General features: G+C 51.9%; 2 protein-coding genes across 14 annotated transcripts; one reads left to right on the top strand and one right to left on the bottom strand.

Annotated features, from left to right (window-relative positions):
- Positions 1 to 2603: 2603 nt before the first annotated feature.
- On the top strand, positions 2604 to 15936 carry nub1 (negative regulator of ubiquitin-like proteins 1). Of its 4 annotated transcripts, none has more exons than XM_061666875.1 (15): positions 2604 to 2743; positions 2952 to 3081; positions 3727 to 3894; positions 4329 to 4393; positions 4471 to 4535; positions 5585 to 5734; positions 5807 to 5895; positions 8104 to 8210; positions 8290 to 8476; positions 8968 to 9075; positions 9395 to 9547; positions 10760 to 10906; positions 10986 to 11051; positions 11517 to 11875; positions 12426 to 12554. In XM_061666875.1, exons 2-15 carry the CDS (start codon positions 2965 to 2967, stop codon positions 12469 to 12471), a joined length of 1827 nt encoding a protein of 608 aa, XP_061522859.1. In that variant the 5' UTR covers positions 2604 to 2743; positions 2952 to 2964; the 3' UTR covers positions 12472 to 12554. The 4 variants fall into 4 exon arrangements, with proteins under 4 accessions (XP_061522859.1, XP_061522862.1, XP_061522860.1 ...); XM_061666876.1 differs by having other exon boundaries at positions 2606 to 2743; positions 11707 to 11875; positions 12426 to 15936; XM_061666878.1 differs by lacking the exon at positions 11517 to 11875 and having other exon boundaries at positions 2605 to 2743; positions 12426 to 12533.
- LOC133396733 (nascent polypeptide-associated complex subunit alpha, muscle-specific form-like) lies at positions 15555 to 27084 on the bottom strand. Of its 10 annotated transcripts, none has more exons than XR_009767407.1 (14): positions 26807 to 27084; positions 26051 to 26717; positions 23291 to 23807; positions 22558 to 22710; positions 21150 to 21221; positions 20907 to 21087; positions 20056 to 20790; positions 19621 to 19892; positions 19329 to 19488; positions 18980 to 19091; positions 18753 to 18873; positions 18205 to 18487; positions 17993 to 18064; positions 15951 to 17721 (listed from the first exon to the last, which is right to left on the bottom strand). XR_009767407.1 is itself a non-coding variant. In XM_061666865.1 (13 exons), the coding sequence occupies exons 3-13, from the start codon at positions 23786 to 23788 to the stop codon at positions 15762 to 15764; spliced, it is 2835 nt and encodes a 944-aa protein (XP_061522849.1). In that variant the 5' UTR covers positions 23789 to 23807; positions 26051 to 26717; positions 26807 to 27084; the 3' UTR covers positions 15555 to 15761. The 10 variants fall into 10 exon arrangements, 7 of the variants coding, with proteins under 7 accessions (XP_061522849.1, XP_061522850.1, XP_061522851.1 ...); XR_009767408.1 differs by having other exon boundaries at positions 15959 to 16044; XM_061666865.1 differs by lacking the exon at positions 17993 to 18064 and having other exon boundaries at positions 15555 to 16009.
- Positions 27085 to 27089: the final 5 nt, after the last annotated feature.

Here is a 27089-nt window from a genome sequence, read left to right as displayed (position 1 = left end):
AACGATGTTTGATGGACAAAGTAGAAGATGGAAGATGGACACAGTAGATCGTTGACACACCGAGTAGAAAGAAGAAAATTAACGGACCCAGTAGAAGATATTACATGGGCAGAGTAGAAAAGATGAGAAGAAAAAGAACAAAGATGGATCGAGACAAAGATGTCAGAAGGACGCAGAAGATGGACAGCGGGTACGGAAAGAATTCAGACCCCCTTCAATCGTTCACTCTTTGTTATATTGCAGCCATTTGCTGAAATCATTTCAGATATTTTTTCCCTCATTAATGGACGCGCAGCACCTCACGCATATCGACGGAAAAAAAACGGAATGGTTGACATTTTTGCCAATTTATTAAAAAATATCACACAGTCATAAGTGTTCAGACCCTTTACTGTGACACTCCTATTGGACTCGGGGCGCTGTCCATTTCTTCGGATCATCCGTGAGACGGTTCTACACCTTCATTGGAGTCCAGCTGCGTTTGGTTGTACTGATCGGACTTGATGAGGAAAGCCGCAACCCCTGTCCATGTAAGACCTGACAGCTCACAGTGCACGTCACAGCAAATGAGAATCAGGAGGTCAAAGGAACTGCCCGAAGAGCTCAGCGAGAGAATTGTGGCAAGGTACAGATCTGGCAAAGGTTACAAAAATGGTTCTGCTGCACTCAAGGTTCTTAAGAGCACAGTGGCCTCCGTAATCCTGAAGCGGAAGACGTTTGGGACGATCAGAACCCTTCCTCGAGCCGGCCGTCCGGGGGGGGGGGAGGAGAGCCTTGATGAGAGAGGTCAAGAAGACCCCAAAGATCACTGTGGCTGAGCTCCAAAGATGCCGTTGGGAGATGAGAGAAAGTTCTAGAAAGTCAACCATCACTGCAGCCCTCCACCCGTCGGGGCTTTATGGCAGAGCGGCCCGACGGAAGCCTCTCCTCGGTGCCAGACGCGTGGGGTTTGCTCAAAAACACCCGAAGGACTCCAAGATGGTGAGAAATAAGATTCTCTGGTCTGATGAGACCAGGATAGAAATTGTTGGCCTTCATTCTAAGCGGTGTGTGTGGAGAAAACCGGGCACTGCTCATCACCTGTCCAATACAGTCCCGACAGCGGAGCGCGGCGGCGGCAGCGTCACGCTGTGGGGGTGTTTTGCAGCTGCGGGGACAGGGAGACCGGTTGCGATCGAAGGACAGATGAATGCGGTCAAGTACGGGGATATCCTGGACCAAAACCTTCTCCAGAGTGCTCAGGACCGCAGACTGGGCCGAAGGTTCGCCTTCCAACAAGACAATGACCCGAAGCACACAGCTAAAATAACGAAGGCGTGGCTTCAGAACAACTCCGTGACCGTTCTCGAATAGCCCAGCCAGAGCCCTGACTTAAACCCAACTGAACATCTCTGGAAAGACCTGGAAATGGCTGCCCACCAACGTTCCCCATCCAACCTGAGCGTACTGGAGAGGATCTGCGAGGAATGGCAGAGGATGGGCAAAGGCAGGTGTGAAAAACTTGTTGCATCGTTCCCAAAAAGACTCTTGGCTGTATTAGCTCAAAAGGGTGCGTGTACTAAATACTCAGCAAAAGGTCTGAATACTTCTGGCGGTGTGTGTGATATTTCAGTTTTTCTTTTTGAATACATCTGCTAAAATTTCAACAATTTCGTTTTTTTGTCAATATGGGGTGCTGTGTGTACATTAAGGAGGAAAACAAATATCTGAAATGATTTTAGCAAATGGCTGCAACATAACAAAGAGTGAAACATTGAAGGGGGTCTGAATACTTTCCGTACCCGCTGTATGTCCAAGTCCACATGTGGAGTGGAGGACCTGCCCCGCCTCACATTCTACAAGTTGCCATTGCAAATACAGTATGATTGGACTTCGATGTCAGCTCTTCAGCAATGTTATTCGGCACACAATTGAATATTCGCATTATTGTTATTCGCTACTTCTTGCACATTTCTTCAACGATTCAAACTGTTCCAACTAACAAACAAAATATTCCGCTCATTCGGGACATCTGGAAACTATATTACATATTCCCCAAAGTCCTACATTCACACAATAGAATTCCCAAATTAAGAGCTATTTTAGATATTGACCACCTCCTTTCACATTTCTCACCCGATTCCAACCATCGCAGCTTCAAAATGTTCAACTCGTTTAGGACATCTTGTGTACGATTCCATCACATTCCCAAATTTTCAAGGACGATATTTGACTTGCTCCTTCTGCCTTTCAACATTTCAGTCAATTTCGTAAGATTTCCGTTCAGCATTCACACGCAATTTCTCCACAAACAGAAAAACTAGTACTGCCCTGCCACCTGTCGGCTGAGCTCAGGGCCGACAAGCCGGCCGTCATCGACGTCATCAGGAAGTGACGTATTGGGTTTAAACGTCACATTGGCTGACAGCAACTCATGTATTCAATGTGAATGTTATCGAATAATTAGGCACTGTGTTAAGGCGGCACGAGCTATGCGGGTTAAAGTGAAAATAGAATGATATAAAACCATTTGTGATGAGTCACGAACTTAGATGTTCAGGTCAACGTGTGTTTCCGTCAATGAGCAGAAAAGATCGTCTCTTCAGCAGATGCGTCACTCTTCATAGCATGTCCGCTCAGCTTTGTGTCGCTGGGAGTTCTGTTCAAAGGATTTGAAAGCCCTTCCGAGTGGGAGCTCTTCGTGTCCGTGCACATCTTCAGAAGCGTCGCTGAAGTGAGGAAAACGAAACCAAAGCCAGAAGAGGTAAGAAATCGAAAAACATGAAACAAAAGACGGCAACAGTAACATACTTTGCTCTCGTTCGCGTGTCGAACGACAACGAGACGAGCTTTGGCTGAAGCGAAGTGCCGTGACGTCACGTTAGCGTGTTGAGCTCATGGCATTCATGAAAGTTTTGGATGCTAAAAGCTAGCCGACGGACGGGCTTTGAGGTTTGGTTGTGACGTCACAGGAGAGCCCTGACGATGGCGGATCGGAACGTGGAAGCCAAACTGAAGAAGCAACTGAAGCGCGACAAGATCCAGCTGTGGAAGGTCCCCTACAGCGACGACGAGCAGCAGCCCGGACAGGCGCACATGCAGGTCAACGCGAGCACTTTTAGTCGTCCTCGTCATTCTTCTTATCGTGTTGGTGCTCGCTTGCTAAGGCGGCGTGTTTCGAGACTGTCAGTGCGTCCTATGTCCAGCAAAGGACGCTGAAGTCTGACGTCATAGTAGTCTCAACGTACTCCAACTCATCATTGTAACCACCAACATCAACAACATGCTACAGATGTCCGACTTTGTTGTCAAATATATTTTCGATATATCCCCTTATAAGGGGATAAACACGTGCCCCTTGTAAGGGTGGCGGGTGAGCTGCGGGTACACCCTGCCCCGGTCGCCGGGCAACGTCAAGCCACATGGAGACAAACAACCGACTGGTCGCTAGTCGGCGTGGACGAACGAGCTTTCGCACTCACATTTGCGTCTCGGGACTATTTGGAGTCTGCAACGCTGAAATTGGAACCCTGAGAACTGCGAGGCAGACGTGCTAACCGTTCGGCCGCCGCGCTGTCTTCAAATATTATCCTGATGATGCTTTCGATTGATTCCAATTTGAGTTCGTATCGATCGTTCTCTTACCGTTCGATCACAGTTACATATAAGGCGGTTGGATTTTTTTTTTTTTTTACATATAATTTTTTATTCCTGAATGTCTATTTGATTTTCTGGTTTGTGTTTCAGGAGCTAGCCGAGCGCTACGGCACCCTGCTGCGCGTGCCGGGGTCGGAGGTCGCGGACGCTCTGGAGGTCATCCGCGTGCGGGCGCTGAAGAGAGGTCAACGGAACCAGACCTTCAAGGAAAGCGGCGTGGCCACCCTGGAGCTGCTGCTGCCACGAGACTGCAAGAAGGTACGTCCTCCCCCGGCCTCCCACGTCATCGTCATCGTCATCGTCATCGTCATCATCATCATCATCCGCTGCTGCTTCTATAGTGCCAATTTGGAACACTAGTTAGCTTTGGCACTTTATTTTGTATGTGTCGCCGCCCTGTCTGTGGTTAAGATGAGAAGTACTCTTAACAGTTATGCTCATTTCCATTAGCCTACCTATGGCGTATCGTATTATGCGTTAGTATTGAGCTAGTGGACGGCTCAATTTAAGCTAAGTTCAAATGTGTTAAAAGCGTGTGCGAGGGGTAAAACTATTTGAAGAAAATTTACATGTGGATTTTCACATATTGGCGGTACGTCTGAAACGTGTCCCACGTAACAAACGGGGGTTCACTGTCATCATCATCATCATCATGGTGTGCGTGTGCATGTGCGTGTGCGTGCCGCTCCCAGGGCAGCAAGTCCAAGATGTCGATGGAGACCAGGCTGGACGTGTGCGCTCAGGAGCTGATTGACAGGTAAACGAAGCGAACCGGACACCGGCTGCTGCGGCGGCAACGTCGATACGCGATTCACGCTGTCGGATGTGCGGCAGGATCGCGGAAGAAGTCGGACTCAAATCCTTCAAAGTGATCCTGAACGGCAAAACTCTGAATGGCGGTGAGTTAAGAGGGCGTTTGGCGGTTTGAAGTTGGCGTCTTCTGCCCGTTGACCTTCCTGAAGCTTCAGTGCCGTTTGCTCAGGTCAAGGGTCGTATACGGGTGGAACATTTCCATCCAGTTTCAAGTCAATTTCCATGGGAAGGACAACTGGCGAATTGAAATGCAGTTTTCCAAAGTGGGAACCGGGTGTCATTTAATAGCAATATTTTCATATTCATATTCTCAATCTCAATCTTGATTCTTTTATACATGCAATGCAACCCAAAGTGCTTTACGTGACTTCAAGTCAACCCCCCCGCCACAACCACATGTCCACAGGGACACAGACACGCACGCACGGGGAAAAGAACTTGTCATGACGTGAAACATACAAGCTCACACACATCCCTAAATAAACTTGAAGAAACTTGAGGCTGGGCACGGAGCATCCCGGTGCGGAAATGCCATCTCAAGGGGCCCTCTGCGCTAAGGCGCCAGCGTAGGCCGTGGGCACGGAGCCCCCGGTGCGGCCACGTCCGTGAGACCAAACCGACACCACGTGTTCCGTTCAAAACATACGCTTGTGTCATAAGCAGACATCAGTGCAAAACAATGCGAGAAAAAGCATTTGACCTTTCAACAAATGTATTTGGAAGAAGAACTTTTGTCACTTTTTTTTTTGTTTGTTTTAGGGTACCCATTCAAGTATTTAAATCATCGTCATCCCAGAATTGCAACAAAGTGCCATGAAGAATAGTTTTTCAAAAGGTCAAAAGGTTTCAAGGTCCCGTTTAACATGCAAATAATAAAGCATCTCAATCTTCCCACAAGCTTCTGCATTTTTGCCAAACTCTTTCAGGCTTCAAATTCAACTGTACTTGCGTCAAAATCTGCTTGTTCAAATCAGAATGATGCAAAAATATATTTTCCCCAACTATATTTGAGTTCCCTATTAAGGGCCGACCTTCATTTGAAGTAAATTCCTGCTTTCTTCCCTTGTGTACGCTAACGTTTCTGCCATTTGCCAGTAAAAGTTGGCAACTTCAAAAATGTTTCAACCCCGCTCAGGTCTGCGGCTGGACCAGCAGGGCGTCGGCAACCACAGCAAGATGATGATCCTGAAGGCCTTCGACGCCGCCTCGGCTCCTCGGGACTTCGAGTCACGCGAGCGCGACGTCCAGCGCACGCGCAGAGGCTTCCGGATCCTCTCCGAGAGAGGTAAAGCCGGACGCGCGCGGGCGCAAGCGCGGGAGCCTTCGGCAAATCTTCAGCGACGCTCGTGATCGACAGACGGCAGCGACGACCTTCAGACCGCGCCCTTCCTGGAGGTCGCCGACCAGAAGGGAAACCCGCTGAAGATCCCCCACAAGGAGAAGAAGGTACGCTGGCCGTTGGTGGAAAATGTCAACCGTCAGAAATGTGAAAAGTCTCACACGTCGTCGCTGTCGGCCGCGTGTCCAAAGATGTTCCCTTTCGTGTTTTTGGGGCGTCCCTGTGTCGTCTGCTCGTTTTACACGTGATTGATGTCGTCCGACCGATATGGATTTTTTGATTCCGTCCCTTTTCTGAGCCGCTTCTCCTCGCGCGGGTCGCGGGCGTGCCGCAGCCTATCCCAGCTGTCATCGGGCAGGAGGCGGGCTACGCCCCGAACCGGTCGCCGGCCAATCGCAGGGCGCATACAAACAAACGACCATTCGCACTCACATTCACGCCTACGGGCGATTTAGAGTCGTCAATTAACCTACCACGCATGTTTTTTGGGGGGGGGATGTGGGAGGAAAGCGGAGTGCCCGGAGAAAAGCCACGCAGGCACGGGGAGAACGTGCAAACTCCACACGGGGCGGGGACGGGGATTCGAACCTCGGTCCTCAGAACCACCGTTCCAATTTGTTTTTTTTCCAATAATTCAACGAAAAGAGGAATGAATAAGATGACTTCTTTTTTGGTACCTTAACACTTATAACAATAAAGATATGCATTTCAGTCACAAAATATTTCTCTACAAAATGCAACGATATTTTGGTTTTTAAAGAAATCGGCACAAATTGGAAATGTTTTTGCCAAATTGTTTTGGTTTGTTTGAGTGTCATGATCTTTGTCCTATGTCGTAATGGGTTTCAAAAGAAAATGGTGGATTTTTGCCAATTTGCAAAGCTGATATCAGCTGATCAAGTCGGGCACAGAGACAAACAGCAGACGGGTCGCCTTATTAACCAATGTTAAGTCGAGGTGCAACAGTTAATCGATTGATCGGCAACTCATCGACCATGAAATTTTGATAATCGACGAATCCTTCAGAGACTTAGTTTAACTTGAAATTGTCCAAATCGACAGAATTTCAGCCTCTCCATCGTAAATATTCTCCGATTTCTGTCATCCTCCATGAAAGCAGACGGATTATATTTTATGTTTTTTCCAAATAAGAACTTTCCAAACGGCAGCTCGGCGGGCGACCGGTTAGCACGTGTGGCTCCCAGTTGAAGTCTAAAAAGAACCAGAAAACAAATGACGCCTTTATACTTTGTGCATGTAAAACAAGCACATAGTTTAGCCTTAAGTCCACTAGCTGAGTGCTAATGCTAACAAATAGGGTGGACCCCGGTTTTCACGGGGAAGAGGGACCGGACCGTGCCTGACTGCAAATTGTGGGAATCATAAATAAATGGCGCCCATTACAATTGCATTGGGGAAAAAATGTAAAATTTAAAAACTTGTTGAATGAGAAGGGATATGCCTCGAAGAAGCATTTTCCACGAAAAACGGGGGTTTTGGGTTTTATTTTAAAAATGAAAAAATCCATTAATGGCGACACGGGGCACTCTGGTTTGCGCATCTGCCTCACAGTTGTGAGGTTGCGGGTTCAAATCCGGCCCCGCCTGTGTGGAGCTTGCATGTTCTCCCCGTGCCTGCGTGGGTTTGCTCCGGGCACTCCGCTTTCCTCCCGCATCCCAAAAACATGCGTGCTAGGTGAATTGGTGACTAAATTGCCCGTAGGTGCGAATGTATAGCGCGAATGGTATGGGCCCTGCGATTGGCCGGCGACCAGTTCAGGGCGTACCCCGCCTCCTGCCCAAATTCAGCTGGGATGGGCTCCGGCACGCCCGCGACCCGCGTGAGGGCAAGCGGTACGGAAAACGGATGAACTTTACAAACGTCTGCTTTTACTTTGCAAAACATTCATCGCCGTGTTTGCTGACTTTCTGACAGATGTTCCAACCGAACCAGGAAGTGAATCCTAACCCGTTTATGTTTGGGCATTTTCTGAAGAACAACACTCAGAAGAAGAATGCACTGTCAATTTGAAATCATGTTTTAGAATAAAGGGATGGGAATGAAAACATGTTTTTTTTTTTTTTTTATCACATTCATCAATTGAACATAAAAATAATAAAGCGATGTATCGATTATTCAAATAATTGTTGGTTGCAGCCCGAATTTAAAGTGTTGAAAATAGCTTGAGAACAAATCTATGAACAAAGTCTTGAACACTCAACTGCCAGTTTGATGAAAAAGAAATGCTGTCGTCATTTGTTCTTTCTCTAAACACCTGGACGGTCAAAGGTCAAAACTCCGAACGACTTTTGCAGGCGCTGATCCTCGCCATGGGGCTCCACGAGAAGGGGCGCGCCCTCATGAAGCGGAAGCGCCACGACGACGCGCTCTGTCACCTCCTGCAGGCCGACCTCCACTTCAGGTGAGGACGAGGGCGGCGGTGAGGATGAGGATGACGATGATGACGACGACGACGACGACGTGCGTGTGTGCGCGTGTAGCGAGTGCGGCTCTGCGCTGCTGGGCGTGGTCGACAACCACGGCGTGCTGCAGCTGGACGTCGTTTGGTGCTACCAGGCGTTGGAGGCGTTGTCGTGTCTGGACGACGGGCGCGAGCGTCTGCGGCTCGCCGAGGACTGTTTCCTCAGGTGTTACGGCGAGCGGCAGCAGAGGCTGCTCATGATCAAGGTGCACGCACGCACGCACGCACGCACGCACGCACGCACAGGCTGTGTTGGGAATCCCCCTCTATTCTCCAGAAACACCGCAAAAACTAGATTCAGGTTATTTCTAGTCAAAACCAATCTGGTTACACTTCGCATAACACTCATCACGTAAAAAAACATTTTCACTTGTTTCAAGCACATTTTTACTTGGAATATGTGGAAGAAAAATTGCCAATGGAGTAAGACGAACGTATCCATTGGCAATTTTTTCCGACTTGTTTCTGCTTTGCGTCTACCCGAGAGGCATGTTACGGACACGTGAACTCGCGCAACTTGTTGACCTTTTTTTTTTTTGATGAATTCATCAATGCCAGAAATAAAAGAGAGCCCCGTCGTTTTTATGCACCACAACACGGCGAACGCAGCGTCGTCGTACCGACCGCCGCCGGTAATCCCTTTGTCGCGATTAGCGAGCGGGGACTGATCTCGGAGACGTGGTACTGTGTCGGGCAGGGCAACACGGGGCAGGAGGACGTGCTGTTCCTGCGCCTGCACCTGCTGCAGAGCCTGCTGGCCTTCGTGGACGGCGACGACCTTCAAGCCCGGCGGCAACTCGAACAAGTAGGACCTGCTCGCGAACGACGTCGCCGACGTTAGCCTGGGCGGCTGCAAAAATGGTGCGGAGGCGACTGGATTCTTCTAAGGTGTTGAAGACATTTCACCTTGAATCCAAAAGGCTCTTCGGGTCTCAATCTTAGCTGTGAACTTCCCTATTTATGTCTCGAGGCCCCCCATTGTTAGCGTCCAATTTTTCCACCGTTTGTTCCCAAAACGAGTCCAATCGCCTCTGTTCAAGTTTTGCGGATCACGACGACCCGGATGACTGACGATCTACACGTGGCGGCGGTCTTGCGCGTGTGTGTGTGTGTGCGCGCGTCAGGTGGAGTCGCTGTACGCGCGTCTGTGTCCCGACGCCGACAAAATGACGCAGCTGATGGTGCTGGGCTTCAGCGAGCGAGAGGCTCGGTTGGCCCTGCGAGCGTGTCACGGCGACGTGCACGAAGCCGCCTTGCTCGTAAGCAACCAGAGGGAGGTAAGCGCCAAGGCGGCTCTGCTCAAACGTACAGTTGACAATATTTAGGACTAGCGACTTCCTTGGCGAAAACTCAACAAAAGATGAGATGAACTACATGGCCTGACGATTCTTGTCTGCTTACATTTGAAAACCTGCATTTGAAAGGTAATGTGGCCCAGTTAATATTCAGGTCGTAAGCCACCAGACCGGTGTGCTACCATGGCGGAGAGCAGAGGCTACCTCACGATGCGAGTTCACGGCGGGAGCGCCGAAGCTTATTGCATTGTGTCGTCGTCGGCCCTGTGTGTTCGAAATATGGTCAACTTCATATTTCTTTTATCCAATTACATATCCATGTTATCCGGGCAAATATTTAACGATCACAGTCAAAGATCTGACATTGCCTTAAACGGAGGTATTTAAGTCATTCAAAACATTAAATGTTGAATGTCATTGTCCTGATTTTGGATTAAAACAAAAGTTGCAGTGATACAAATATTGGGTACATTAGGAAAATGTAGACCCAAAAAAATACAGGGAGCTGAGGAGGGAACCTTGTGGAACACCCGTAAACCTTTACATGACATTTTCCTGTTTAGTTGTTTTGAATCAAAAATGATTCCAAATTGTTTTCTTTTCATTTCAAACATTATTGTCCACCCAACAAAGGCAAAGTTGAACAAAATGGCGTAGACTCCACAAAAAACATGGTTCTCATCATCATGTCACCAAATGTGGTCCCTTTCGTATGCTTTCACCAATGGGTACTATTGGTCCATCCCCATGTCTGTTATTTGTACACATTATTACCCAATCTCAAGTTTTGAAAATAGTCTCGGACACTTGAACCGTAGGAGACGTTTTGTTAAACTAGCTACTATAGCAACAATAAAGGGCAGGGGTAATGGTGTACATGTAGCAGAAAAGTTTGACGCCCGTTCTTGAATTTAGTAGACCATATGAAGACTAGTTTGGGACTATTAAAAACCGATGCGGTTGTGTACAAAGTGGCCATTATGCCAATATACTGTGTGTGTGTGTGTGTGTGTGTGTGTGTGTATATATACACGCGCACACACACACGATACAAGTTCACTTGCCAGTGATGATTCAACTTTTTCATTTTTTTGTCTCAGTAACTTGAAAGTTGAGACTGGCTTCTGACTGGCACACGTGACTTCCTTGACACTTTGTCCCGCCTCCGTCATGTGCGGTTGCCATGGCGATCAGGAGCGGGAGCAGCTGAGGCAGCGGGAGCGCCAGAAGAGGAAACGGACGAAGGCGAGCTTGGCCATCCTGGCGGAGGCGGGTTACGACTCCGGGGAAGCCGCCGCCGCGCTGCGCCAGGCCAACGGAGACCTGGACAAAGCCTTCCAAGTCAGCGCGCGCCACCGGCCTCACGTGTCGCTGCCGGACGACACGGCGCTCACCTTCTCCTCTTGGCGCTCGCTTTCAGATCCTGCTGGACGCCGGCCAGACGCCGCCGACGTCCAACGGGAGCCTGGATCAGAAGGTCCGGCAGGTACGTCACCTGGCACCGCACTAATATTAGCCGTTCTTTGAATATAGGACTGAGTACAGTTCTTTTGTGTGTTTCCATGTCTCGCTGCGTTGTTCGCTTTCACCGCAACATCGATGCTATTTAGCGGTAGCATTAGCACGTCCAATGGAGTTTGCAATCTGCTATGTGCGGAATGTCCCGTGACCAACTCGGAAAACGTCCTGCGTATGCCACGCTAACCGACGTAACTGAGGTTGACGACGGGAGTGTTTGAAGCTGAATTTGCAAACATTTTGTTTTCTTTGGACAAACGTTAAATACGATTTATGTATGCGAATATGAAACACGAACCAAGCCCAAAGATCGTCTATTACAGTCATCTTTGGTGGCTCTGTGGTGAAAAAGGACATTGTAGATGTTTGAAGTTCCTCCCGTTGCTTTGTCGTTGCGCCCTTTGCCGTGGGCGAACTTCAACTCGTCGTGAAGAAAGTGAAGTCGGCTGCCACCGCACGCCACTCGTATCTCCAGTTTGCCATCGCAAGTCAAAGCGAAGAAAAGCAGGCGAAAAGCGGCTCGTATCTCCAAAATCTCGTTAAATCCTGTCAGTCGTATCTCAGGGCGCCGCCGCGACCGCTGACTAATGGACGGACGGACGGGTCCATCTGCTTGTGCGCAGTTGTTGTATTTGGGCTTCGAGCGGTCGGCGTCGGAGGCGGCGTTGGCGTTGACGGGCGGAGACGTCCGGTCGGCCACCGAGCTGCTGATGGACAACCTGGGGGCGGTCCCCTCGGTGGCCACGCCCCCCTCAGAGGAGGAAGAGCCCGGCACGTCGTCCGGCTCCACGGGTAGGCCTCGCCCGCACGCGACCGTCTCTACGTCGACATATAGACTCGCACTTCGGCACCCGCTGATTTGTTTGGTTTTTCTGGAGTTTTTTCCTTGTTTTGCGTGGGAACCAATTCTGGAAGTGTTTATTGGGAGGGCATCCCTGCTTATTGGAGAATTTGGGGGTTTAAAAAAAACAAACTGTTTTAATTATTTTCAGATTTTTGCTATTTGCAGTTGGGCCCGGCCGGGGTTCATCTCGCGGGTCGGCCGTATTGTTGCCGTGATATGTCTAGTTGTCCACCGTATTGGATGTGGCAAACCCGCTGGGAAACTCACGTAAGTCGAGGGATTGAACGTCATAAAGTGACAAGCGAAAGTGTGCCAACTTAATATATGGATATGGGAAACATCAAAAACAAACATCTCCAAGCGGCTGAACATCTAGTCAATTTCTCTTCTTTGGCACATCCAAAAGGGCGACGTGGTAAGATTGCGCACTCGATGATCCGTCTCGGTATATGATGTCGATGCTCCGATGCAAGATGATTGACAGCTGTGGCCTTGCAGACGACAGCGAGCTGGTGAACGAGATCCTGGAGGACATCCCGCGTGACAAGGACGACTACTTGGACCTGACGCTGGAGGAGGAACTGCAGCTCCTCAACACCATCAAGACGCACCTCGCGCGCTCGCTCGACCAGTGAGCCGAGCGGGACGTCGCCGCCGCCTCGCGGTTCGGAGGTTCGGCGTCCGAATCCGGGCTCCGGCCTTCCCGTGTGGACTTCACAGGTTGTCCCTGCGCTCATTGCGGAAACGTGTTGGCTTCATTGAAGACTGAAATTGTCCATAGGTGGGAACGGCAACGCGAAGGATTGTTTGTCTATACGGGCCCTGTGATTGGCTGGCAACTCATCGGTCGGACGATTTTTATCAGCCGATTTTAGCGCTTTTCAAAGCAAACTTAATCAGCCGGAGTTGGCTCTTTTTTTGGACGCTCTTTATTTCAATCAGCTGGGGCCTCATGTACAAAGACTTGTGTGGATTTCCTCCTAAAACATGGCGTACGCTCAAATCCAGAAAACGTCATACCCGCAAAAATATCCAGATGTATGAATCTGTTCGCACGCACATTTCCCTCACACGTCCCAATCAACGCGGAAACGAGCGCGCGCTGGAGCGGCCCACTCTTCCCTGTCCACGCCCGCGTTTAAAGATGCAAATCGTATTTAAATGAACCCCGCAACTGAGATCCCGATCAGAAAAAAAGGAAAGTGAGCAAAGTCGTTTCTGAATGTCAACTTGCTCACTGAAGTGGAGGCGCGCAAGAAAATCCTCTTTGGCCCGCAGTCCTCCGCCGTTAACACCACCAAGAAAAGACGGACAAAGTGGAGGAATGCTGTTTGGAACATCCCACAGATGAAAAGGCGAATTGGGAACAGACGGGGGCCATGATTGGGCAGGAAAGGAGCTTCCCCGAATTGCTCGGTCGTTCACAAGCAAAGATGGGGAGAGGTTCACCTCTTTGGCAACAAGAGCGTGAGGATATAGTCCAACAGTTTAAGGAACAATGTTCCTCAACGGACAATTGCGAGGAATTGAGGGATTTTCGTCCTCTACGGTCCAGAATATCATCAAAAGGTTCCGAGAATCTGGAGAAATCACTGCATGGACGCGGCCAGGCCCAAAACCGACATCGAATGCCCGTGACCTTCGATCCCTCAGGCGGCACGGAGGAGGATATCGCCGCGCGGGCTCAGGAACACTTCGGGAAACCAATGTCAGTCAATACGCTTCAATACGCGCCACATCCCGAAGTGCAACTTGAAACAAAGCAAAAGCCGTTTAGCAACAACACCCCGAAACGAACCAAATGTGAATACGTACATCGGTCGCACATGATTCAAATGTGTTGAAACCATTGAGGAGAAGAGGTGTAAATGATGTCATTTCCACACATTGAAATCATGTGCAACCGATGTACATGTTCAAATGCGGTCAATTCAAAGGACTCCTTTTTTTCCCCAGTGGAGTCACGAAGCGATCGTGAGGCCAGTAGGCGGCGCCTCGATCAATGAATCGGTGTCCTCCCAAATATCAGCGATTCGTGGAATACACCGGTTAGCAAATGAATTCTCGGTCCTTGCCTCAATTGCATTGCTGAAGTCAACCAAACCAAAAGCTGCGGAAACGTGCGTACGCCAGCCGCCAAGTTGCCGTGAGGCAGCGCACATTTCCACGCTCGTGTCACTCTTGATACATCGGAACCTTGCTGCGAAAAAGAACAGACGCGCCTTCTGTACATGAGGCCCCTGGAGTTTTGCCGATTAAACGTCTTAACTGCCTACGAAACATTTTGCATCGCAAACGCCGGTTCGCCCGCTGCAGCTATCGAAGATTTATACGAACGATTATTCTGTCGATGAATCAAATAATCGGATGCCTCGAAATTTAGCGCCAAATATAGATTTTCTTTCCTCAATGCCTGTTTATTAACCGATTATTGCGCAATGTGACGAGAGGGAGCAATGTCGTACTCGTTCCGCTTGTCCAAAGTGAGAGTGGCTTCAGCCAGCGGGCGAACGGCCGGTCGTTACCCGGAACGCCCGTTGGCCGGCCACGTATTCTTACTTGGCTCGAAGTAACCGAGTAACCCGTTACGAAGATATGGCTGATATTTGTCATACCTGTGGTTATTTAAATGTAAAGAAACAATGTCATTAACAGGGTTAGGGTTTAGTAGGTTTTAAAAACGGGTAAGATTTCAAATTTTCAAGAATGAAGTAACTATAATCTGATTACTTTCCTGCATGTATATATATGGCGACCATTTTGGAAGAGACCGGAGTAACGCGTTACTAACGCTTCGCTGACATAGCCCTGTGGTTGTTATTGAAATATGGATGACCAGAATTTGTGTGATTAACAGGGTTAGGGTTTCAAAATGTTGTTAGGGTTTTAACTAAATGAAAGCCGGTCTTTGTCCAATTGGTTGTCGGAATGTTCTGGAAGCGATTTGGCCGCGTCGTGGAATCAAACCAATCAGAATCGATTTCTTCAAATGTCACAAATTATTTGAATTTTTTACCCTGAAGTCTGAACATTTTCAAAATCTCCAATGTGTATTAACAGTTTATTTAAATAAGCTTTGCTGCGCATCTTGTCATTTTTGATGTTGATGCATTCGATCAACATCCTCTTTATCTGCCAAGTTGGTGAAAAACACACAGGGAATTTGTCTCCGGTAGTTGGAGCCGTTCTAGTCCGACGGCCTTTATGATGTTTCTGTCGAGCGTTCGATAAAGATCTCGAGGGGGGACAAAGACTTGACGTGACGGGAAGTAAAACATGCTGAAAGGGGAGGAGCGCGAGGCCGCTCGCTCGTTGCTTGAAAAAGAAGAAAAAGCGAAGTTCGCGGGCGAACTGGCGGGTTCGCCGTCTGCCTCGCATTTCCGAGGCGCCGGTTCGAATCCCGTCCGCGGCGTGGCCACGTTGTGCTGCGTCGGGGTGGCTTTTTCCTCCCGCTGTCCGAAATCGGGTTTGCGTCATCCGAGACCCAAAACCGGCGAGCGGTCCGCAGTTCAACATCGATGACGACCGAAGATACGATTTCATGTCGACGTTTTATGACGTGACAATCATCGTTAGCGCGTGATATCGGTTGTATTACAAATAAGCAACGCTTGAGAATGCAACAAATGTAAGATGAGTTGCTTTATTCGATATGTCCAAGCAGGAGATCATAAAAACGTGACAGTTGAAGAACTCTCGAGCGTAGAAAACGTCACATTGTCACCAAGTTGAACTTTTAATAATAATATTTGGATTTGTCCTATTTTTTTAGACACACGCAGTGGTTATGTAAGCTACAGGATAGATTTGTCATGACATCACATTCTAAAAAAACTAAATAGACAAATTTGATATATTAAATGTTGAAAATCCTTCAAGTGGACTCTTCAGCAGCTTCCGCACAATAAGACCAATTCTTGTTGCTATTTGGATTGACGCGCCTCGCGGCGTCGACGGCTTCTTCAGGGGTTCTTGAGCGCGTCGATGTGCGCGCAGATCTTGAGCGCGGGGCCCAGTTTGATGTTCATGCTGCTCATCAGATGTTCTTCGGTCAGCAGCAGCAACGCTTGGCCGTCGATCTCCTGAAGACGGAAAGCCGACGAAACCTCGCCGCAGCCTAAAATGAACAAACAAGCAAACACTGTGCCCGTACTCGATGCACGTCAACATCGTATACGGTTTGTTTTGTGAATGTATTTATGTGCGTGTGTGTGCGCAAGTACATATGGGTCATTTTTATATACTTGCGCTAATCACGCAAGAAAAAAATAAGATTCTATTTGGCAATTTTTCTGTGTGTAAGGAGCTCCCACGCTGTAAGCGCCATGTTCAAAACATTTCAAATTGTCAAAGGCAATCCTGACTGGGCGGCGGCCCATTCAAACACACTTCCTTTTATAACCATAAAGACATAAACATCCATCCATCGTCTTCCGCTTATCCGAGGTCGGGTCACGGGGTCGGCAGCCTCAGCGGGGACGCCCAGACTTCCCTCTCCCCAGCCACTTCGTCCAGCTCTTCCGGGGGGGAATCCCGAGGCGTAGCCGAAAGACGTAGTCGGGTCGTCCCCGGGGTCTCCTCCCGTTGGGACGTGCCCGGAACACGGAATCGGATGCCCCGGCCGCCTCATCTGGCTCCTCCCGTACTCGGAGGAGCAACGGCTCTACTCTGACATCCTCCCGGACGACCGAGCGTCTCGCCCTCCCTCTAAGGGAGAGCCCGGACACCCTGCGGAAGAAACTCATTTCGGGCGCTCGTATCCGGGGTCTCGTTCTTTGGGTCACGACCCGCGGCTCGTGACCACAGGCGAGGGTAGGAACGTAGCTCGACCGGTCAATCGAGCGCTTCGCCTTTCGGCTCAGCTCCTTCTTCACCACAGCGGACCGATACGAAGTCCGCGTCGCTTCCGGACGCCGCGCCGATCCGCCTGTCGATCTCCCGTTCCGTTCTTCCCTCGCTCGTGAACGAGACCCCGAGATACTTGAACTCCTCCACTCGGGGCAGGATCTCATCCCCGACCCGGAGCGGGCACGCCGCCTTTTTCCGACTGAGGACCGCGGTCTCGGATTTGACACACCCTCCGGTCCCCTTTCTGAAAAACGGGGCCCACCACCCGAGTCTGCCAATCCAGAGGCACTGTCCCCGATGTCCACGCGACGTTGCAGAGGCGTGTCAACCGGGACGGCCCCGCAACATCCAGACCCTTTTGGAACTCCGGGCGAAGCTCATCCACCGAGGAGCTTTTTAACCACCTCGCTGACCTCGACCCCAGAGGTAGGAGAGCCCGCCTCAGAGAACCCCGACTCTGCTTCCTCACGGGAAGGCGTGTCGGCGGAACCGAGGAGGTCTTCGAAGTATTCTCCCCGCCGACTCACAACGTCCCGAGTCGAGGTCGGCGGCGCCCCGTCCCCGCTGTACGCAGTGTTGACGGAGCACCGCTTCCCCCTCCTGAGACGGCGGACCAGAATTTCCTCGAAGCCGTCCGGAAGTCGTTCTCCGTGGACTCACCGAACTCCTCCCGTGCCCGACTTTTTGCTTCAGCGACCGCCAAAGCTGCATTCCGCTCGGCCGGCCGGTACCCATCGGCCGCCTCGGGAGTCCCGTAGGACTCCTCCTTCGGCTCGACGGCACCCCTCGCCGTTCGGGGATCGCCGCCGCGACCGGCGCCGACCGCCTTACGGCCGCAGCGCCGGTCGGCCGCCTCGTCGACGGAGGCGCGGTCGGCTCGGACTCGATGTCCCCCGCCTCTCCCGGAACGTGAGCAAAGTTCTGCCGCAGGTGGGAGTTGAAACTCCTTCTGGCAAAAAAAAGGCAAACAGCTTGCTAACAACGTAGGGAGTTGCGCAATTTGCACGTCGCCCTTCAAATTCTGCAGATACGAGTGCAGAAATAAGCCCAACGACTCATGGAAGCCATGACGCGCTCGTCTTTATACAATCGGAATAGCGGTACAGACGTGCAATAGTTCCCACCCTTTCCCAAATTCATAAGACATTCATTCATATCCGAGAAATAACATTTCTTTTGCTGTCTGCAATTGAAAGAATGCAAAATGGCTGCCTCACCACAGTTCCAGCGGTGTTGACGGTCAGTTTTGGTGTTTTCCCCTCAGAAGCAAAATTATTGCTGTTTGATAACTGCCAAGAACTCAAAATACTCATATCAGTCCAATTAATTGATTTTCAAACAGAAAATCAGCAGGCCACCTCTCTTCATTGATCAAATGATATGAAAATGACCCATCAAAGTGCGCGTGCGTGTGTGCATGCGCGCCTACCTGGCAGCGCGTGTATGAAGGCCGTGACGTCGTCCACAGTCCACTGCGACGGTTCGGCCTTAAAGGTGCTTGTGGGCGTGGACGCGGTCACCGTGGTTACTGACGCCGGACTCTCCGTCCCGGTCGTCAGGGCGACCGCCGGTCCCCCCTCCTCTTCGTCCTCCTGGTCTTCCTCCTCTCCTCCTGCCTCCATGTCCTCTTCCTCCTCCTCTCCCTCTTTTTGCTCCGCCGCCTCAACCTTGCCGTCGTCCTCTCGGCGTCCGGCGCTCCAGAGATCTCGAGGCTGAGGACACACGGACAGGTCGCGCTCAGAAGACGCGCTTCTTTCGCCGGCCACTAGAGGCCGACCGTGAGCGCGTCCGCGCGACGCTTAAACAATCCGTCGGCCTTCGGTGAATCTAAGACGCAAACGAGATTTGGAAGGAAAACCCAACCGTGCGATCTCCTACCCAGAACTTCTCAACCGCGAGGCAGACGCGCTAACCAACTAACACCGCGCCGGCCGCGTCAACAACGGCAACGATAAGACGTCGGCGCGGTTGCGTTACCAGTCTTAGCAGGAGCGGCTTCCCGGGCACGGACTGCGCCCTGTTGAGGGCGGGTCGCGGCCTCTCCGCGCGGCCGCCGGCGCTCAGCGCTCGCAGACGCTTCGTCAGGCGCACGTTGAACCTGCCGACGACAACGACACCGAGAAGAGGAGGCGACGCCGGCCGCGTTACGCCTATTCGGGTCCGAAACGCATTCTGCCCCCCCCCCCGGCGAGCGTCTCTCTCACCCGCGAGCGCAGGAAGTCGAGCAGAAACGCTTGGAGCGCATGAAGTTGTGGGCGTGGCCTCGCTTGCCGCAGAACTGGCAGTGGAGAACGGCTCGATCGCGCTGGCAACCGCCTGAAACGCAAAAGTCAGACGGGATGAAACTCAGCAGGAGAACAAAAACGAGGAAAAGGGGATGAAGAAAGAGGAGGCCGATGGGAAGGAAAAGAGGAGGAGGAGAAGAAGAACGACAAGCGGCTGCTGCGTTGGCAACGTTCGTCGTTCATCAGAGATTCGCGGTGCGGATTTTGGGAACGGTGTCGGTCCGCTCCGTCAAGATGGCCACGAGAGACCAGGGCGGAGTTCTCGTACGCGTTCCGTGCCGCTGCGCGTCTTTGTGGCCGTCGTCCTCTTGCGAGTCCGTAGAATGCTCCGAATGTTCCGTCGCCGTCTCGGCCGTCTTGCGGTCGCTCCCGTTGGCTTCCTGCGGCGGCGACGGCCGAGGGAGCAGAAGCAGCGACGAGCGGTTCACCTGAGACGACACAAACGAGCAATCGGAAAAAGCGTCGATGACGAGTTGGTCGTCAATCGAGCTCTTCCGTACGTGCGTCTGTGTGCGCGTGCGGAAGCAGATAAATGCGTGTGCGTGTGCGCGTGCACGTACAGGAAACGGTTGCAGTCCTTCCTGTATGACGAAACCTTCCACGACGTGCGTCAGGACGTCCCCGCCTTCCGGCCACGCCCTCGCATCCCACGGTCCGTCCGCCGCCCGCCTCTCGGGCGGCTCGTCTTCCGTTTGCCCGACGGGCGGCGCGCCCCCCGTGGGTGTTTCCGCGGCCGGCCGCGATCGGCTGAGGTCGAGCGGCCGGGCGGCGCGGGAGGCGGGATCCGCCGACGGAGACGAGGGCGGAGACTGCGACGACAGGCTGGACGACGCTGAAACGACGACGACGGCGCACACGTTACGCAGCTACTACGACGACGACGACGACGACGACGACGACAACACACACTGCCGCAAGGACGCGCACACACTACACAACAACTACACACACCTTACACGACGGCACACGGCACAAGAACACACAGGAAGCGATACCCGATTGGTTGTCGGACCGAGCGGACGCGTTCTCGTCGATGATGTCCCGCGAGGCCGCCATCTCTCCGGGAAGTTCTGGCAGCCCGACGGCGTGGGAGGAAAGTTCCGGAGGCGAACGCCGGACGGGGTCCGCTTCCGGAAGCGGAGCCTCGGCGGCGACCCGCGATCGGGGTCGGGCGTCCTCGAGCGTCGGCGACATCTGCGACCGTCCGCCGGCCGACGGCGCCTCGGCGGCGTCTTCTCCTTCCTCTCGCAGCTCCGTGGCGCGCTCCCGGCCCCCGGGCGCCGAGCCGCCGCGACTCTCGTCCGTTCGCGCTCGCTCGTCTTCCCGGCCGTCGTCCTCGTCCGCCTCCATCTCGTCCGCGTCCTGGCGTCTCGGGTCGTTCGGAGCGGCGTCTGCGTCTTCCGCGAAGCCTCCCCACGGCGCGTCGCTCTCCTTCGCGTTCGGTGGATTCCGGCGGGGAGGCGACGCGGCGCTCCGAGGAAGGGGAAGCGCTCCCTGTCCGCTCAGAGTCGGCGGCGCGGCCGCAGGGGTTCGGGCGAGAGACGGCGGCGGGCGGGCTGAAGACAGGGCGACGATTCGGAGCCGCCCGGAGGCGGACGGCGGCGTCTCCGATGACGAGGCGGAGGGCGGCGGGACGGCGGCGGGGAGGACGCCGAGCGCGGGCGCCCGGGAGGCCGCGGCCGAATGAAGTTTGGGCCGCAGGGGGACGGCTCGGACCGGCGAGTAGAGCGCTTGGAGGAAGGAAAGACGCAAACGATGAGCACGAGGTGACGACGTCATCTGCGACTCGTTACGGCCCAAAAGCGAAGCTTCGTACGCAATCGCAACAGAGCGGAGCGTCGCTTACTCGGGGGGGGCGGCGCCGACGGGCGGCGGCCGGGCACGGTCGCGGTCGCGGTCTCCGGCCGGGGGCGCGGCCTCAGAGGAGGGAAGAGCGGCGTTTGCGGGCGACTGAGCGGAGGCGGGCCCTTCAGACGCAGAGAGGGGGCGGCGAGGGCGCCGGCCGGCCTCGGCGTCCCGCTACGGAGCTGGAGAGAGACGACACGTACCGTCAACCGACGGCGCCGCTCGGCGCGCCGACGCTGCTCACCTGAGCGGAGGCGGGGTCAAGAGAGGAGGAAGAGGAGGAAGGGCCGGCCCGCACGGCCGACGTGAGGATCAGCTGCAAGCACAAGAAGAGTTCGCTCGCGCTCACCAAATAAGGCTTTGACAAAATTCCTTCAGCAAAAGCGCAGATCTGAAATCCCAAGAAGCAATCGCACACCCAACGGGAAGGTCACCAAAAGTACAAACACGGCATAAAAGGACACGCGCTTCTTTTTCCATCAATTGCGACGAAACCTTTCCTGTCTGAGGTTACTTCGGATTTCCAAAATTATTTCTATTTGCTAAATGGCAGAATAACGAGAGAAGTTTTTTTTACCGTGGCCTCGAAACCGTCGGACTCGCGTCAAACATTTTGCATCTCCTTCGACAATAGTTTTCCTTCCCGAGCACTGTGACGCCCGGACATTCCCACGGTGCGTCATTGTTGAAAGACAGAACATGAACGTGGCGCCTTCAGGCATCTGGAAATTACACCCAAGGATGAAGCAGACTTTTGCAAGTCCACAACTCTTGACTGATTTCGTTTGACTTTCCCGTAATACCTTCATTGCATCAAGAACCAGTGTGTCTTAGGTGGGCCCGGTTCAAATACATCCGCAGGTGTGTCTCCGTGCACCGATCGGAAGCTTCCAAATACATGACATCGTCATCTGGGTTTTCCCAAACCGGTTCAAAGCGCAAAAAACTTTTTACTTTGAAGGAAGTTATGAAAAATTGCCACGAGGAAATCCTTTTCTCATTATTCGAGCATTTGGCAAATAAACATTTTTTTAATCCTAATTGACGGAAAAGAGGAAAAGATTCAGTTCACTCGAGGTTGCTCGTAACTCAAATTGTGTCCACATAATACACACGCATACACAAAATCGACCAAGTGATAGCTAGTAACTGGAAAAAGTTGTAAGTTGTGGCACTCTAAGGTGTACTTGCTTACTTGCACTCGTCGGGGCACTCGAAAGGAAGACCCGACTGATTCGTCGGCCGACCCGTTTCATCGGTTGATATAATTAGCCCTTTTCAAAGCGGAATATATTTTTTTTTTTTTCACATTCACACATTACAACAACATAAGACAAAAACATAAGAAAAAAGTGGCATAAAATCTGAAAAAGAAAAAAAAAAAATTTTTTTGATTGATGATACATTTTTTTTTTTTTTTTTTTTAAACGAATCGGGCATGAGACTTTTATTCTGCCAAATATCGGAATGGACCTCGGCCTCCAAAAAATCCATATTAGCCGTTTGCGACAATGTGCCAGTGTACCGTTTTTGACTTGTGAGCGTGCGGCCTGAACGTAACGTGAAACCTCTCCGACGCTGCCTTCACCGTCACCGTGGATACGACAGCATCCCCATGGACGCGACGCGTGTGGGTGTGCGTGCGAGTTTACCATCTGAGCTCTGAGCAGCACCTGCTCCTGTCCGGACCCTTTGAGACCTCCCCCCAGGAGCGAGGCCCGCTGGGGAGCGCCGCGCCTGGCGACGAGGGCGGCGGGGGGGCCGGGATCGGCTCGCGGCGGCCCGGCGGGCGGGGCTGCGGGGGCCTGCGCACACGCGGGAATGAAACGTTGGCATCGGGTTCGCGCGACGTGAACGCGTCGACTGCGCGCCAGTCACGGAACGCGTGAAAAATGCCGGCATTGGTTACCACGGTTGCCAAGGTAACCGTGCTAAAAACTTAAAAGCTAGGTTACCTACTTACACGACGCCACGCCCCTAAAAGGCGCACATCCAACACACGAATATGACGGTACGTACAGTAATTACACTTTATAAAAACACTTTTTTTTTCAGTTATTTACATTCTCTTTTACTATGTTTATAATCGATATAGCGCTATTTTTACATAAAAATCAAACAATAAGTTGGTGTTTTTGGGGTGGGGTCTGGAACGGAGCAATGGAATTGGAACAAGGCTTATTTAAGGATTCGAGGAATTTTATTGTCATACCGATGGCGGCAAAGCACTATTTTTATCCCAATGAAACTCCTCGACTCACGACAATTGAGTTCCTTGGCAGCAAGATGGCGCCAAAGTACCGCTTTTATCGCTGATAACTCCGCGCCGCGGCGCCGACTTGTTCCCGCAGGGGCAACGGCGAGTGTCAGAGAGCGTGGCGCTACCTGTCTTGCGGGCGGACTGGCGGGCGTGTGGAAGGGCGTGAGGGTGTTGGAGGTCACCGTGGAAACGGTCCTCACGCTCCCGTTGGTCAGCGCGGCGGAGGTCTCGGTTGACGAGGTGGCCGTTGACGACGAGGAAGATGAGTTTTCTGCAGAAGAGGAAGCGGCGGAGGCGTGCGTGGCGGTCTTGGCGGCGCAGGGCAGGATGGGCCGCGCGTACGTGCGAAGGGCGGGGCTTGCCGTGGCGGTCAGTTTCGGGGGCGCGGGGACGAGAGGGAAGGAAGTCCTCACCGCCGCCATTTTGGGTGCAGAGAGGGAGGGCGCGGGGGTGAGCGGGGGGGGCGGGGAGGAGGTGACGGTCGGCGCCGGCGAGTCCTGCAGCAGCATGGGGTTGGGCGTGAGGCGGGGCGGCGCGGGCGCGCCCGCGGCCGACGAGGAAGACGAATCGGAGGAGGCCGGTCCGTGTTCCGATTGGCTCGCGCCAGCCGGCTCCGTGTCCATCGTGCCAGGCTTCAGCGGGCTGAACGGAAACAAATATGCAAACGATACGTTCAGATTCGGTCATCCGTCTCGGACGGGCAAAGTTTCACGTACCGAACGGTCACGGCAGCGGACTATTGCAATATGAGTCATTCCAACTGCTCTCAGTGCGAGAGGACTCTGCATCTTTTTTTTGCACAAAAAAAACCACTGTACCGGCATGACCAGATAACTATTAACGCTTTATTGCTCAGGGCCTGTTTTTTTTCTTTTGGTCAATGTCTTCACGTCTCCAAAGCGTCCTCTGCCAATCGACCGTCTGTTGTCGTACTCGAGCGGCTCCGACCACCGGAGACAAATTCCTCGCGTGCTTTTTGGACATACTTGGCAAATAAAGACGATTCTGATTGTGATGCCGGAACTTTTGTCGCAGTCATCAATTTTGAAAGCCTTTTCCGAAAACAATGCACTTATTCATTTTTTTATTCATTTGCGTTCTTTTGTCTGTTTCATTGCTTTAGTGTAAAAAAATGTCATGTAAAAATTTGTCAATTCAAATTATTTTTCCGTACAAACATTTGTTTCATCAAATAATGATAATATAATTCAGTATAATTAAGTGAATGAAACGTAATACATTTAAAACATGACAATGAATAAGTATTTTATTCTTACTGTTTTGCATATTTTCCAGACACATAATCGTGTTTCACTTCATTGACAAATGACACGGCCCGACATGTTTTAAAAATCTAGTTCGGGGGCCGATTTTGACGCCGAAATCCGAAATCCCCCCCACGGGGCCCCCGACGAGCCGTTCCCAGCTGGCGTTTAGCGGGCGGGGGCCCCGAGAGACGACAATCCCCGCAAAACACGTCGGGATTGGGGAATCGCCCGAAGCAAGTTTGTTGTCAAACACAGCCACAACGAAATGAAGCCAACTTAGTACTCGGGGCACAAAAAGGAAAAAAAGGCCGACCATACAAAAGGTGACGGGGGTCAGCGGGAACGCGTCTGTTGCATGAGAAACGTAGTCAGCCGCACACGACAGCGGCGCCGGTTTGACGCTGGGACTGACCTCGGAAAGTGAAAATCTGCCAATAATCGAGGCCCATCAAAATACGAATACGCCGGGATATCCTGCCATGGGGTTGGGTTGGCTCCCCCCAACAAAGAAAAATAACAATCCACAGCTCCGCAAGCGCGAAACGGCGAGATCCGCTGGAGCCGAGCGACATCGCTGCAACAACACAGCCGCGAGTCAACTCGTTCGCACGTTACAACACACACTTTTTTGTACTTGCTTGTTGGGATGCAACTAGCCATTATTTCAAGAATCAATTCATCTCTTCATTATTTTGGGGGCTTGATCAATGAATTGAATAGGAAAAAATATTTTTTTTTTTTATTTCCATCCCTTTATTTAAAAAACAGGACATTATTTCAAATTGACAGTGCAGAAAATGCACCAACATAAATTGCTTATGATTCAGTGGGTGATTTGCTGCATAACATCTGTCAGAAAATTGGCAAAAATATTGATCAGCATTTTCGAAAGCAAAAGCAGATGTTTGCAAATGTCTTATTTTGAAAAACCCAAAGATAATCAGTCTGCCTTAATAGACATTTCAGATTTTTGTGTTATTACTACAAGGTTGATGAGAATTTTGTCAGTTTTGGTGATGAAGTTATTTGTTATGAATTGTAAATGTGAATTCTTGAAAAAAGGATATTTCACTTTTTGCTTTTTGGGGGGCGGGGGGTCTTCATGGTCCTTCTTGCCTTCAGTCTTGTGAGCGAGCGAGCGACAGGCGCTCAGGCAGCGGAAGAGCAAGTTGCAATGACTTGCTCTCCCACTAGATGGCAGACGGTCCATCGTTCAACTGCGCTTGCACTTTTTGCGACATTTCCCCCCCACCGTCAAATATGTGCCTTGGCTCCACGCAGCGCGAGTAAAACATGTTCTTCCTTTTTCTCATTCGGCGACGTCGCCACGCAAGCAGGTGCACGGCCACGCACGATAGCCACATGCTAACACATTGTTAGAAATCATATCATAGTGCTCATTAGGATTAGAGCGTGTCTTCTCGTGGCGTGGTCTCACTCGGCGCAAGCAAACTAAAATCCACAATTAAATAAAACCGAGAAGATAAGAAAACAGAAGCCCGGAGGGAGGCCTCGGCTAGCAAGCGAGTGTAGTGTCAGGCGGCTAACAACAAGCGCGATGCTAGCTAGGCAAGTGTCGGCTCCGACGCTTCGCGTTCGGTTCGGGCGGCTTCTTACCTTGCGGTGTCAGCGTACCGCGGCGGCCCGCTCCATCCGCGGCCCCCTGCGCCCCAAGGAGCGCAGTCCCCGCGACGACGGGCTGACGGCCGTGTGGAGCCGAGGAAAGCGGCTCGCCACCACTAGTGTACCGGGGTACTAGTGGACTCCGCGGAGGCTACTAGTGTAGTCTGGAGCGCAGTCGCTGTCAGTAGCGACTTCCTCGTCACGGCCACACGCTCCGTAGACATCCAAATTGACATAGACCGCGCCTTGACCCGGAACCGTACGTGAACGTCGCCGCCATATTGAATGTGGAGAAGCAAATCCGCCGCCGCAAAAGCGAGAGAAATACAGGACGCAGATTGGGGGGGGGAAGTGAAGCCCTGCTCGGTTCATTGAGGACTCTCCGCGTGAATGCTCGTTTTGTTTACTTGTGCCCCGCGATTGGCTGGGGACCAGTTCGGGGTGCAGCCCGCCTCTCGCCCGCAGGTGAGGATAACGAATAAGCAGGATGTAATGGAGGACATCTGTAAACGCCGACGACGCCATAACACGGAGTTTTGTCATCTTCGGTGGCTCGGCGGTGACCTCTTGTGTTGAAACTTCCCACCTCGGCCCTTCACCCAAGGGAGGAGCAGCAAGTGCTTCGACCCGTTTGTCCCGGTTTACGCGGGCAGATCCAAATCTGACGGCAAACAAAATACAGCAGTGAAGCTCAGCCAAACGAACACACTGTTGGGAATAAATGCTATCCATATTCGGGTTGCGGCTGACCGGTGAGCGGGTCGGGGCGGTTCGGGTTCGCCTGTCGCCCGAAGTCGGCTGGGATGTTCTGCGGCGGGCCGCGACGCCGAGGGATGGAGCTCAATGCTTCAGAGAAAAGGTTCAACGCGTTGCCGCAAGAACTTTGAGGCTCTTTAGCACAGCCAAAATCAGGAAAGCACACCTCAAAGTAGCACATATATGGCTGTTGTTTAAATCTTTTCGACATCGAACTTTTTCACATGTTCGTGTACTCGGGCTAGATTTCTCCAACTCACCGCACATTCCAACAAAA

This window comes from Phycodurus eques, chromosome 21 (genome assembly GCF_024500275.1).
Source record: "Phycodurus eques isolate BA_2022a chromosome 21, UOR_Pequ_1.1, whole genome shotgun sequence".
Lineage (NCBI taxonomy): Eukaryota > Metazoa > Chordata > Actinopteri > Syngnathiformes > Syngnathidae > Phycodurus > Phycodurus eques.
The sequence above is the reverse complement of the archived record's forward strand: the minus strand, read 5'-3'. Positions and strand labels throughout refer to the sequence as shown.

Excerpts from the sequence above, each read along its gene's own strand:
- nub1 (XM_061666875.1), top strand. The coding sequence starts at position 2,965 with ATGGCGGATCGGAACGTGGAAGCCAAACTGAAGAAGCAACTGAAGCGC. Across the intron at positions 3,895-4,328 it reads TGCCACGAGACTGCAAGAAG|GGCAGCAAGTCCAAGATGTC; the intron begins GTACGTCCTCCC and ends TGCCGCTCCCAG. Across the intron at positions 8,211-8,289 it reads CAGGCCGACCTCCACTTCAG|CGAGTGCGGCTCTGCGCTGC; the intron begins GTGAGGACGAGG and ends GTGCGCGTGTAG.
- LOC133396733 (XM_061666865.1), bottom strand. The coding sequence starts at position 23,788 with ATGGACACGGAGCCGGCTGGCGCGAGCCAATCGGAACACGGACCGGCC. Across the intron at positions 21,222-22,557 it reads TGCTGCTCAGAGCTCAGATG|CTGATCCTCACGTCGGCCGT; the intron begins GTAAACTCGCAC and ends TTGTGCTTGCAG. Across the intron at positions 19,489-19,620 it reads AAGGACTGCAACCGTTTCCT|GTGAACCGCTCGTCGCTGCT; the intron begins GTACGTGCACGC and ends GTGTCGTCTCAG.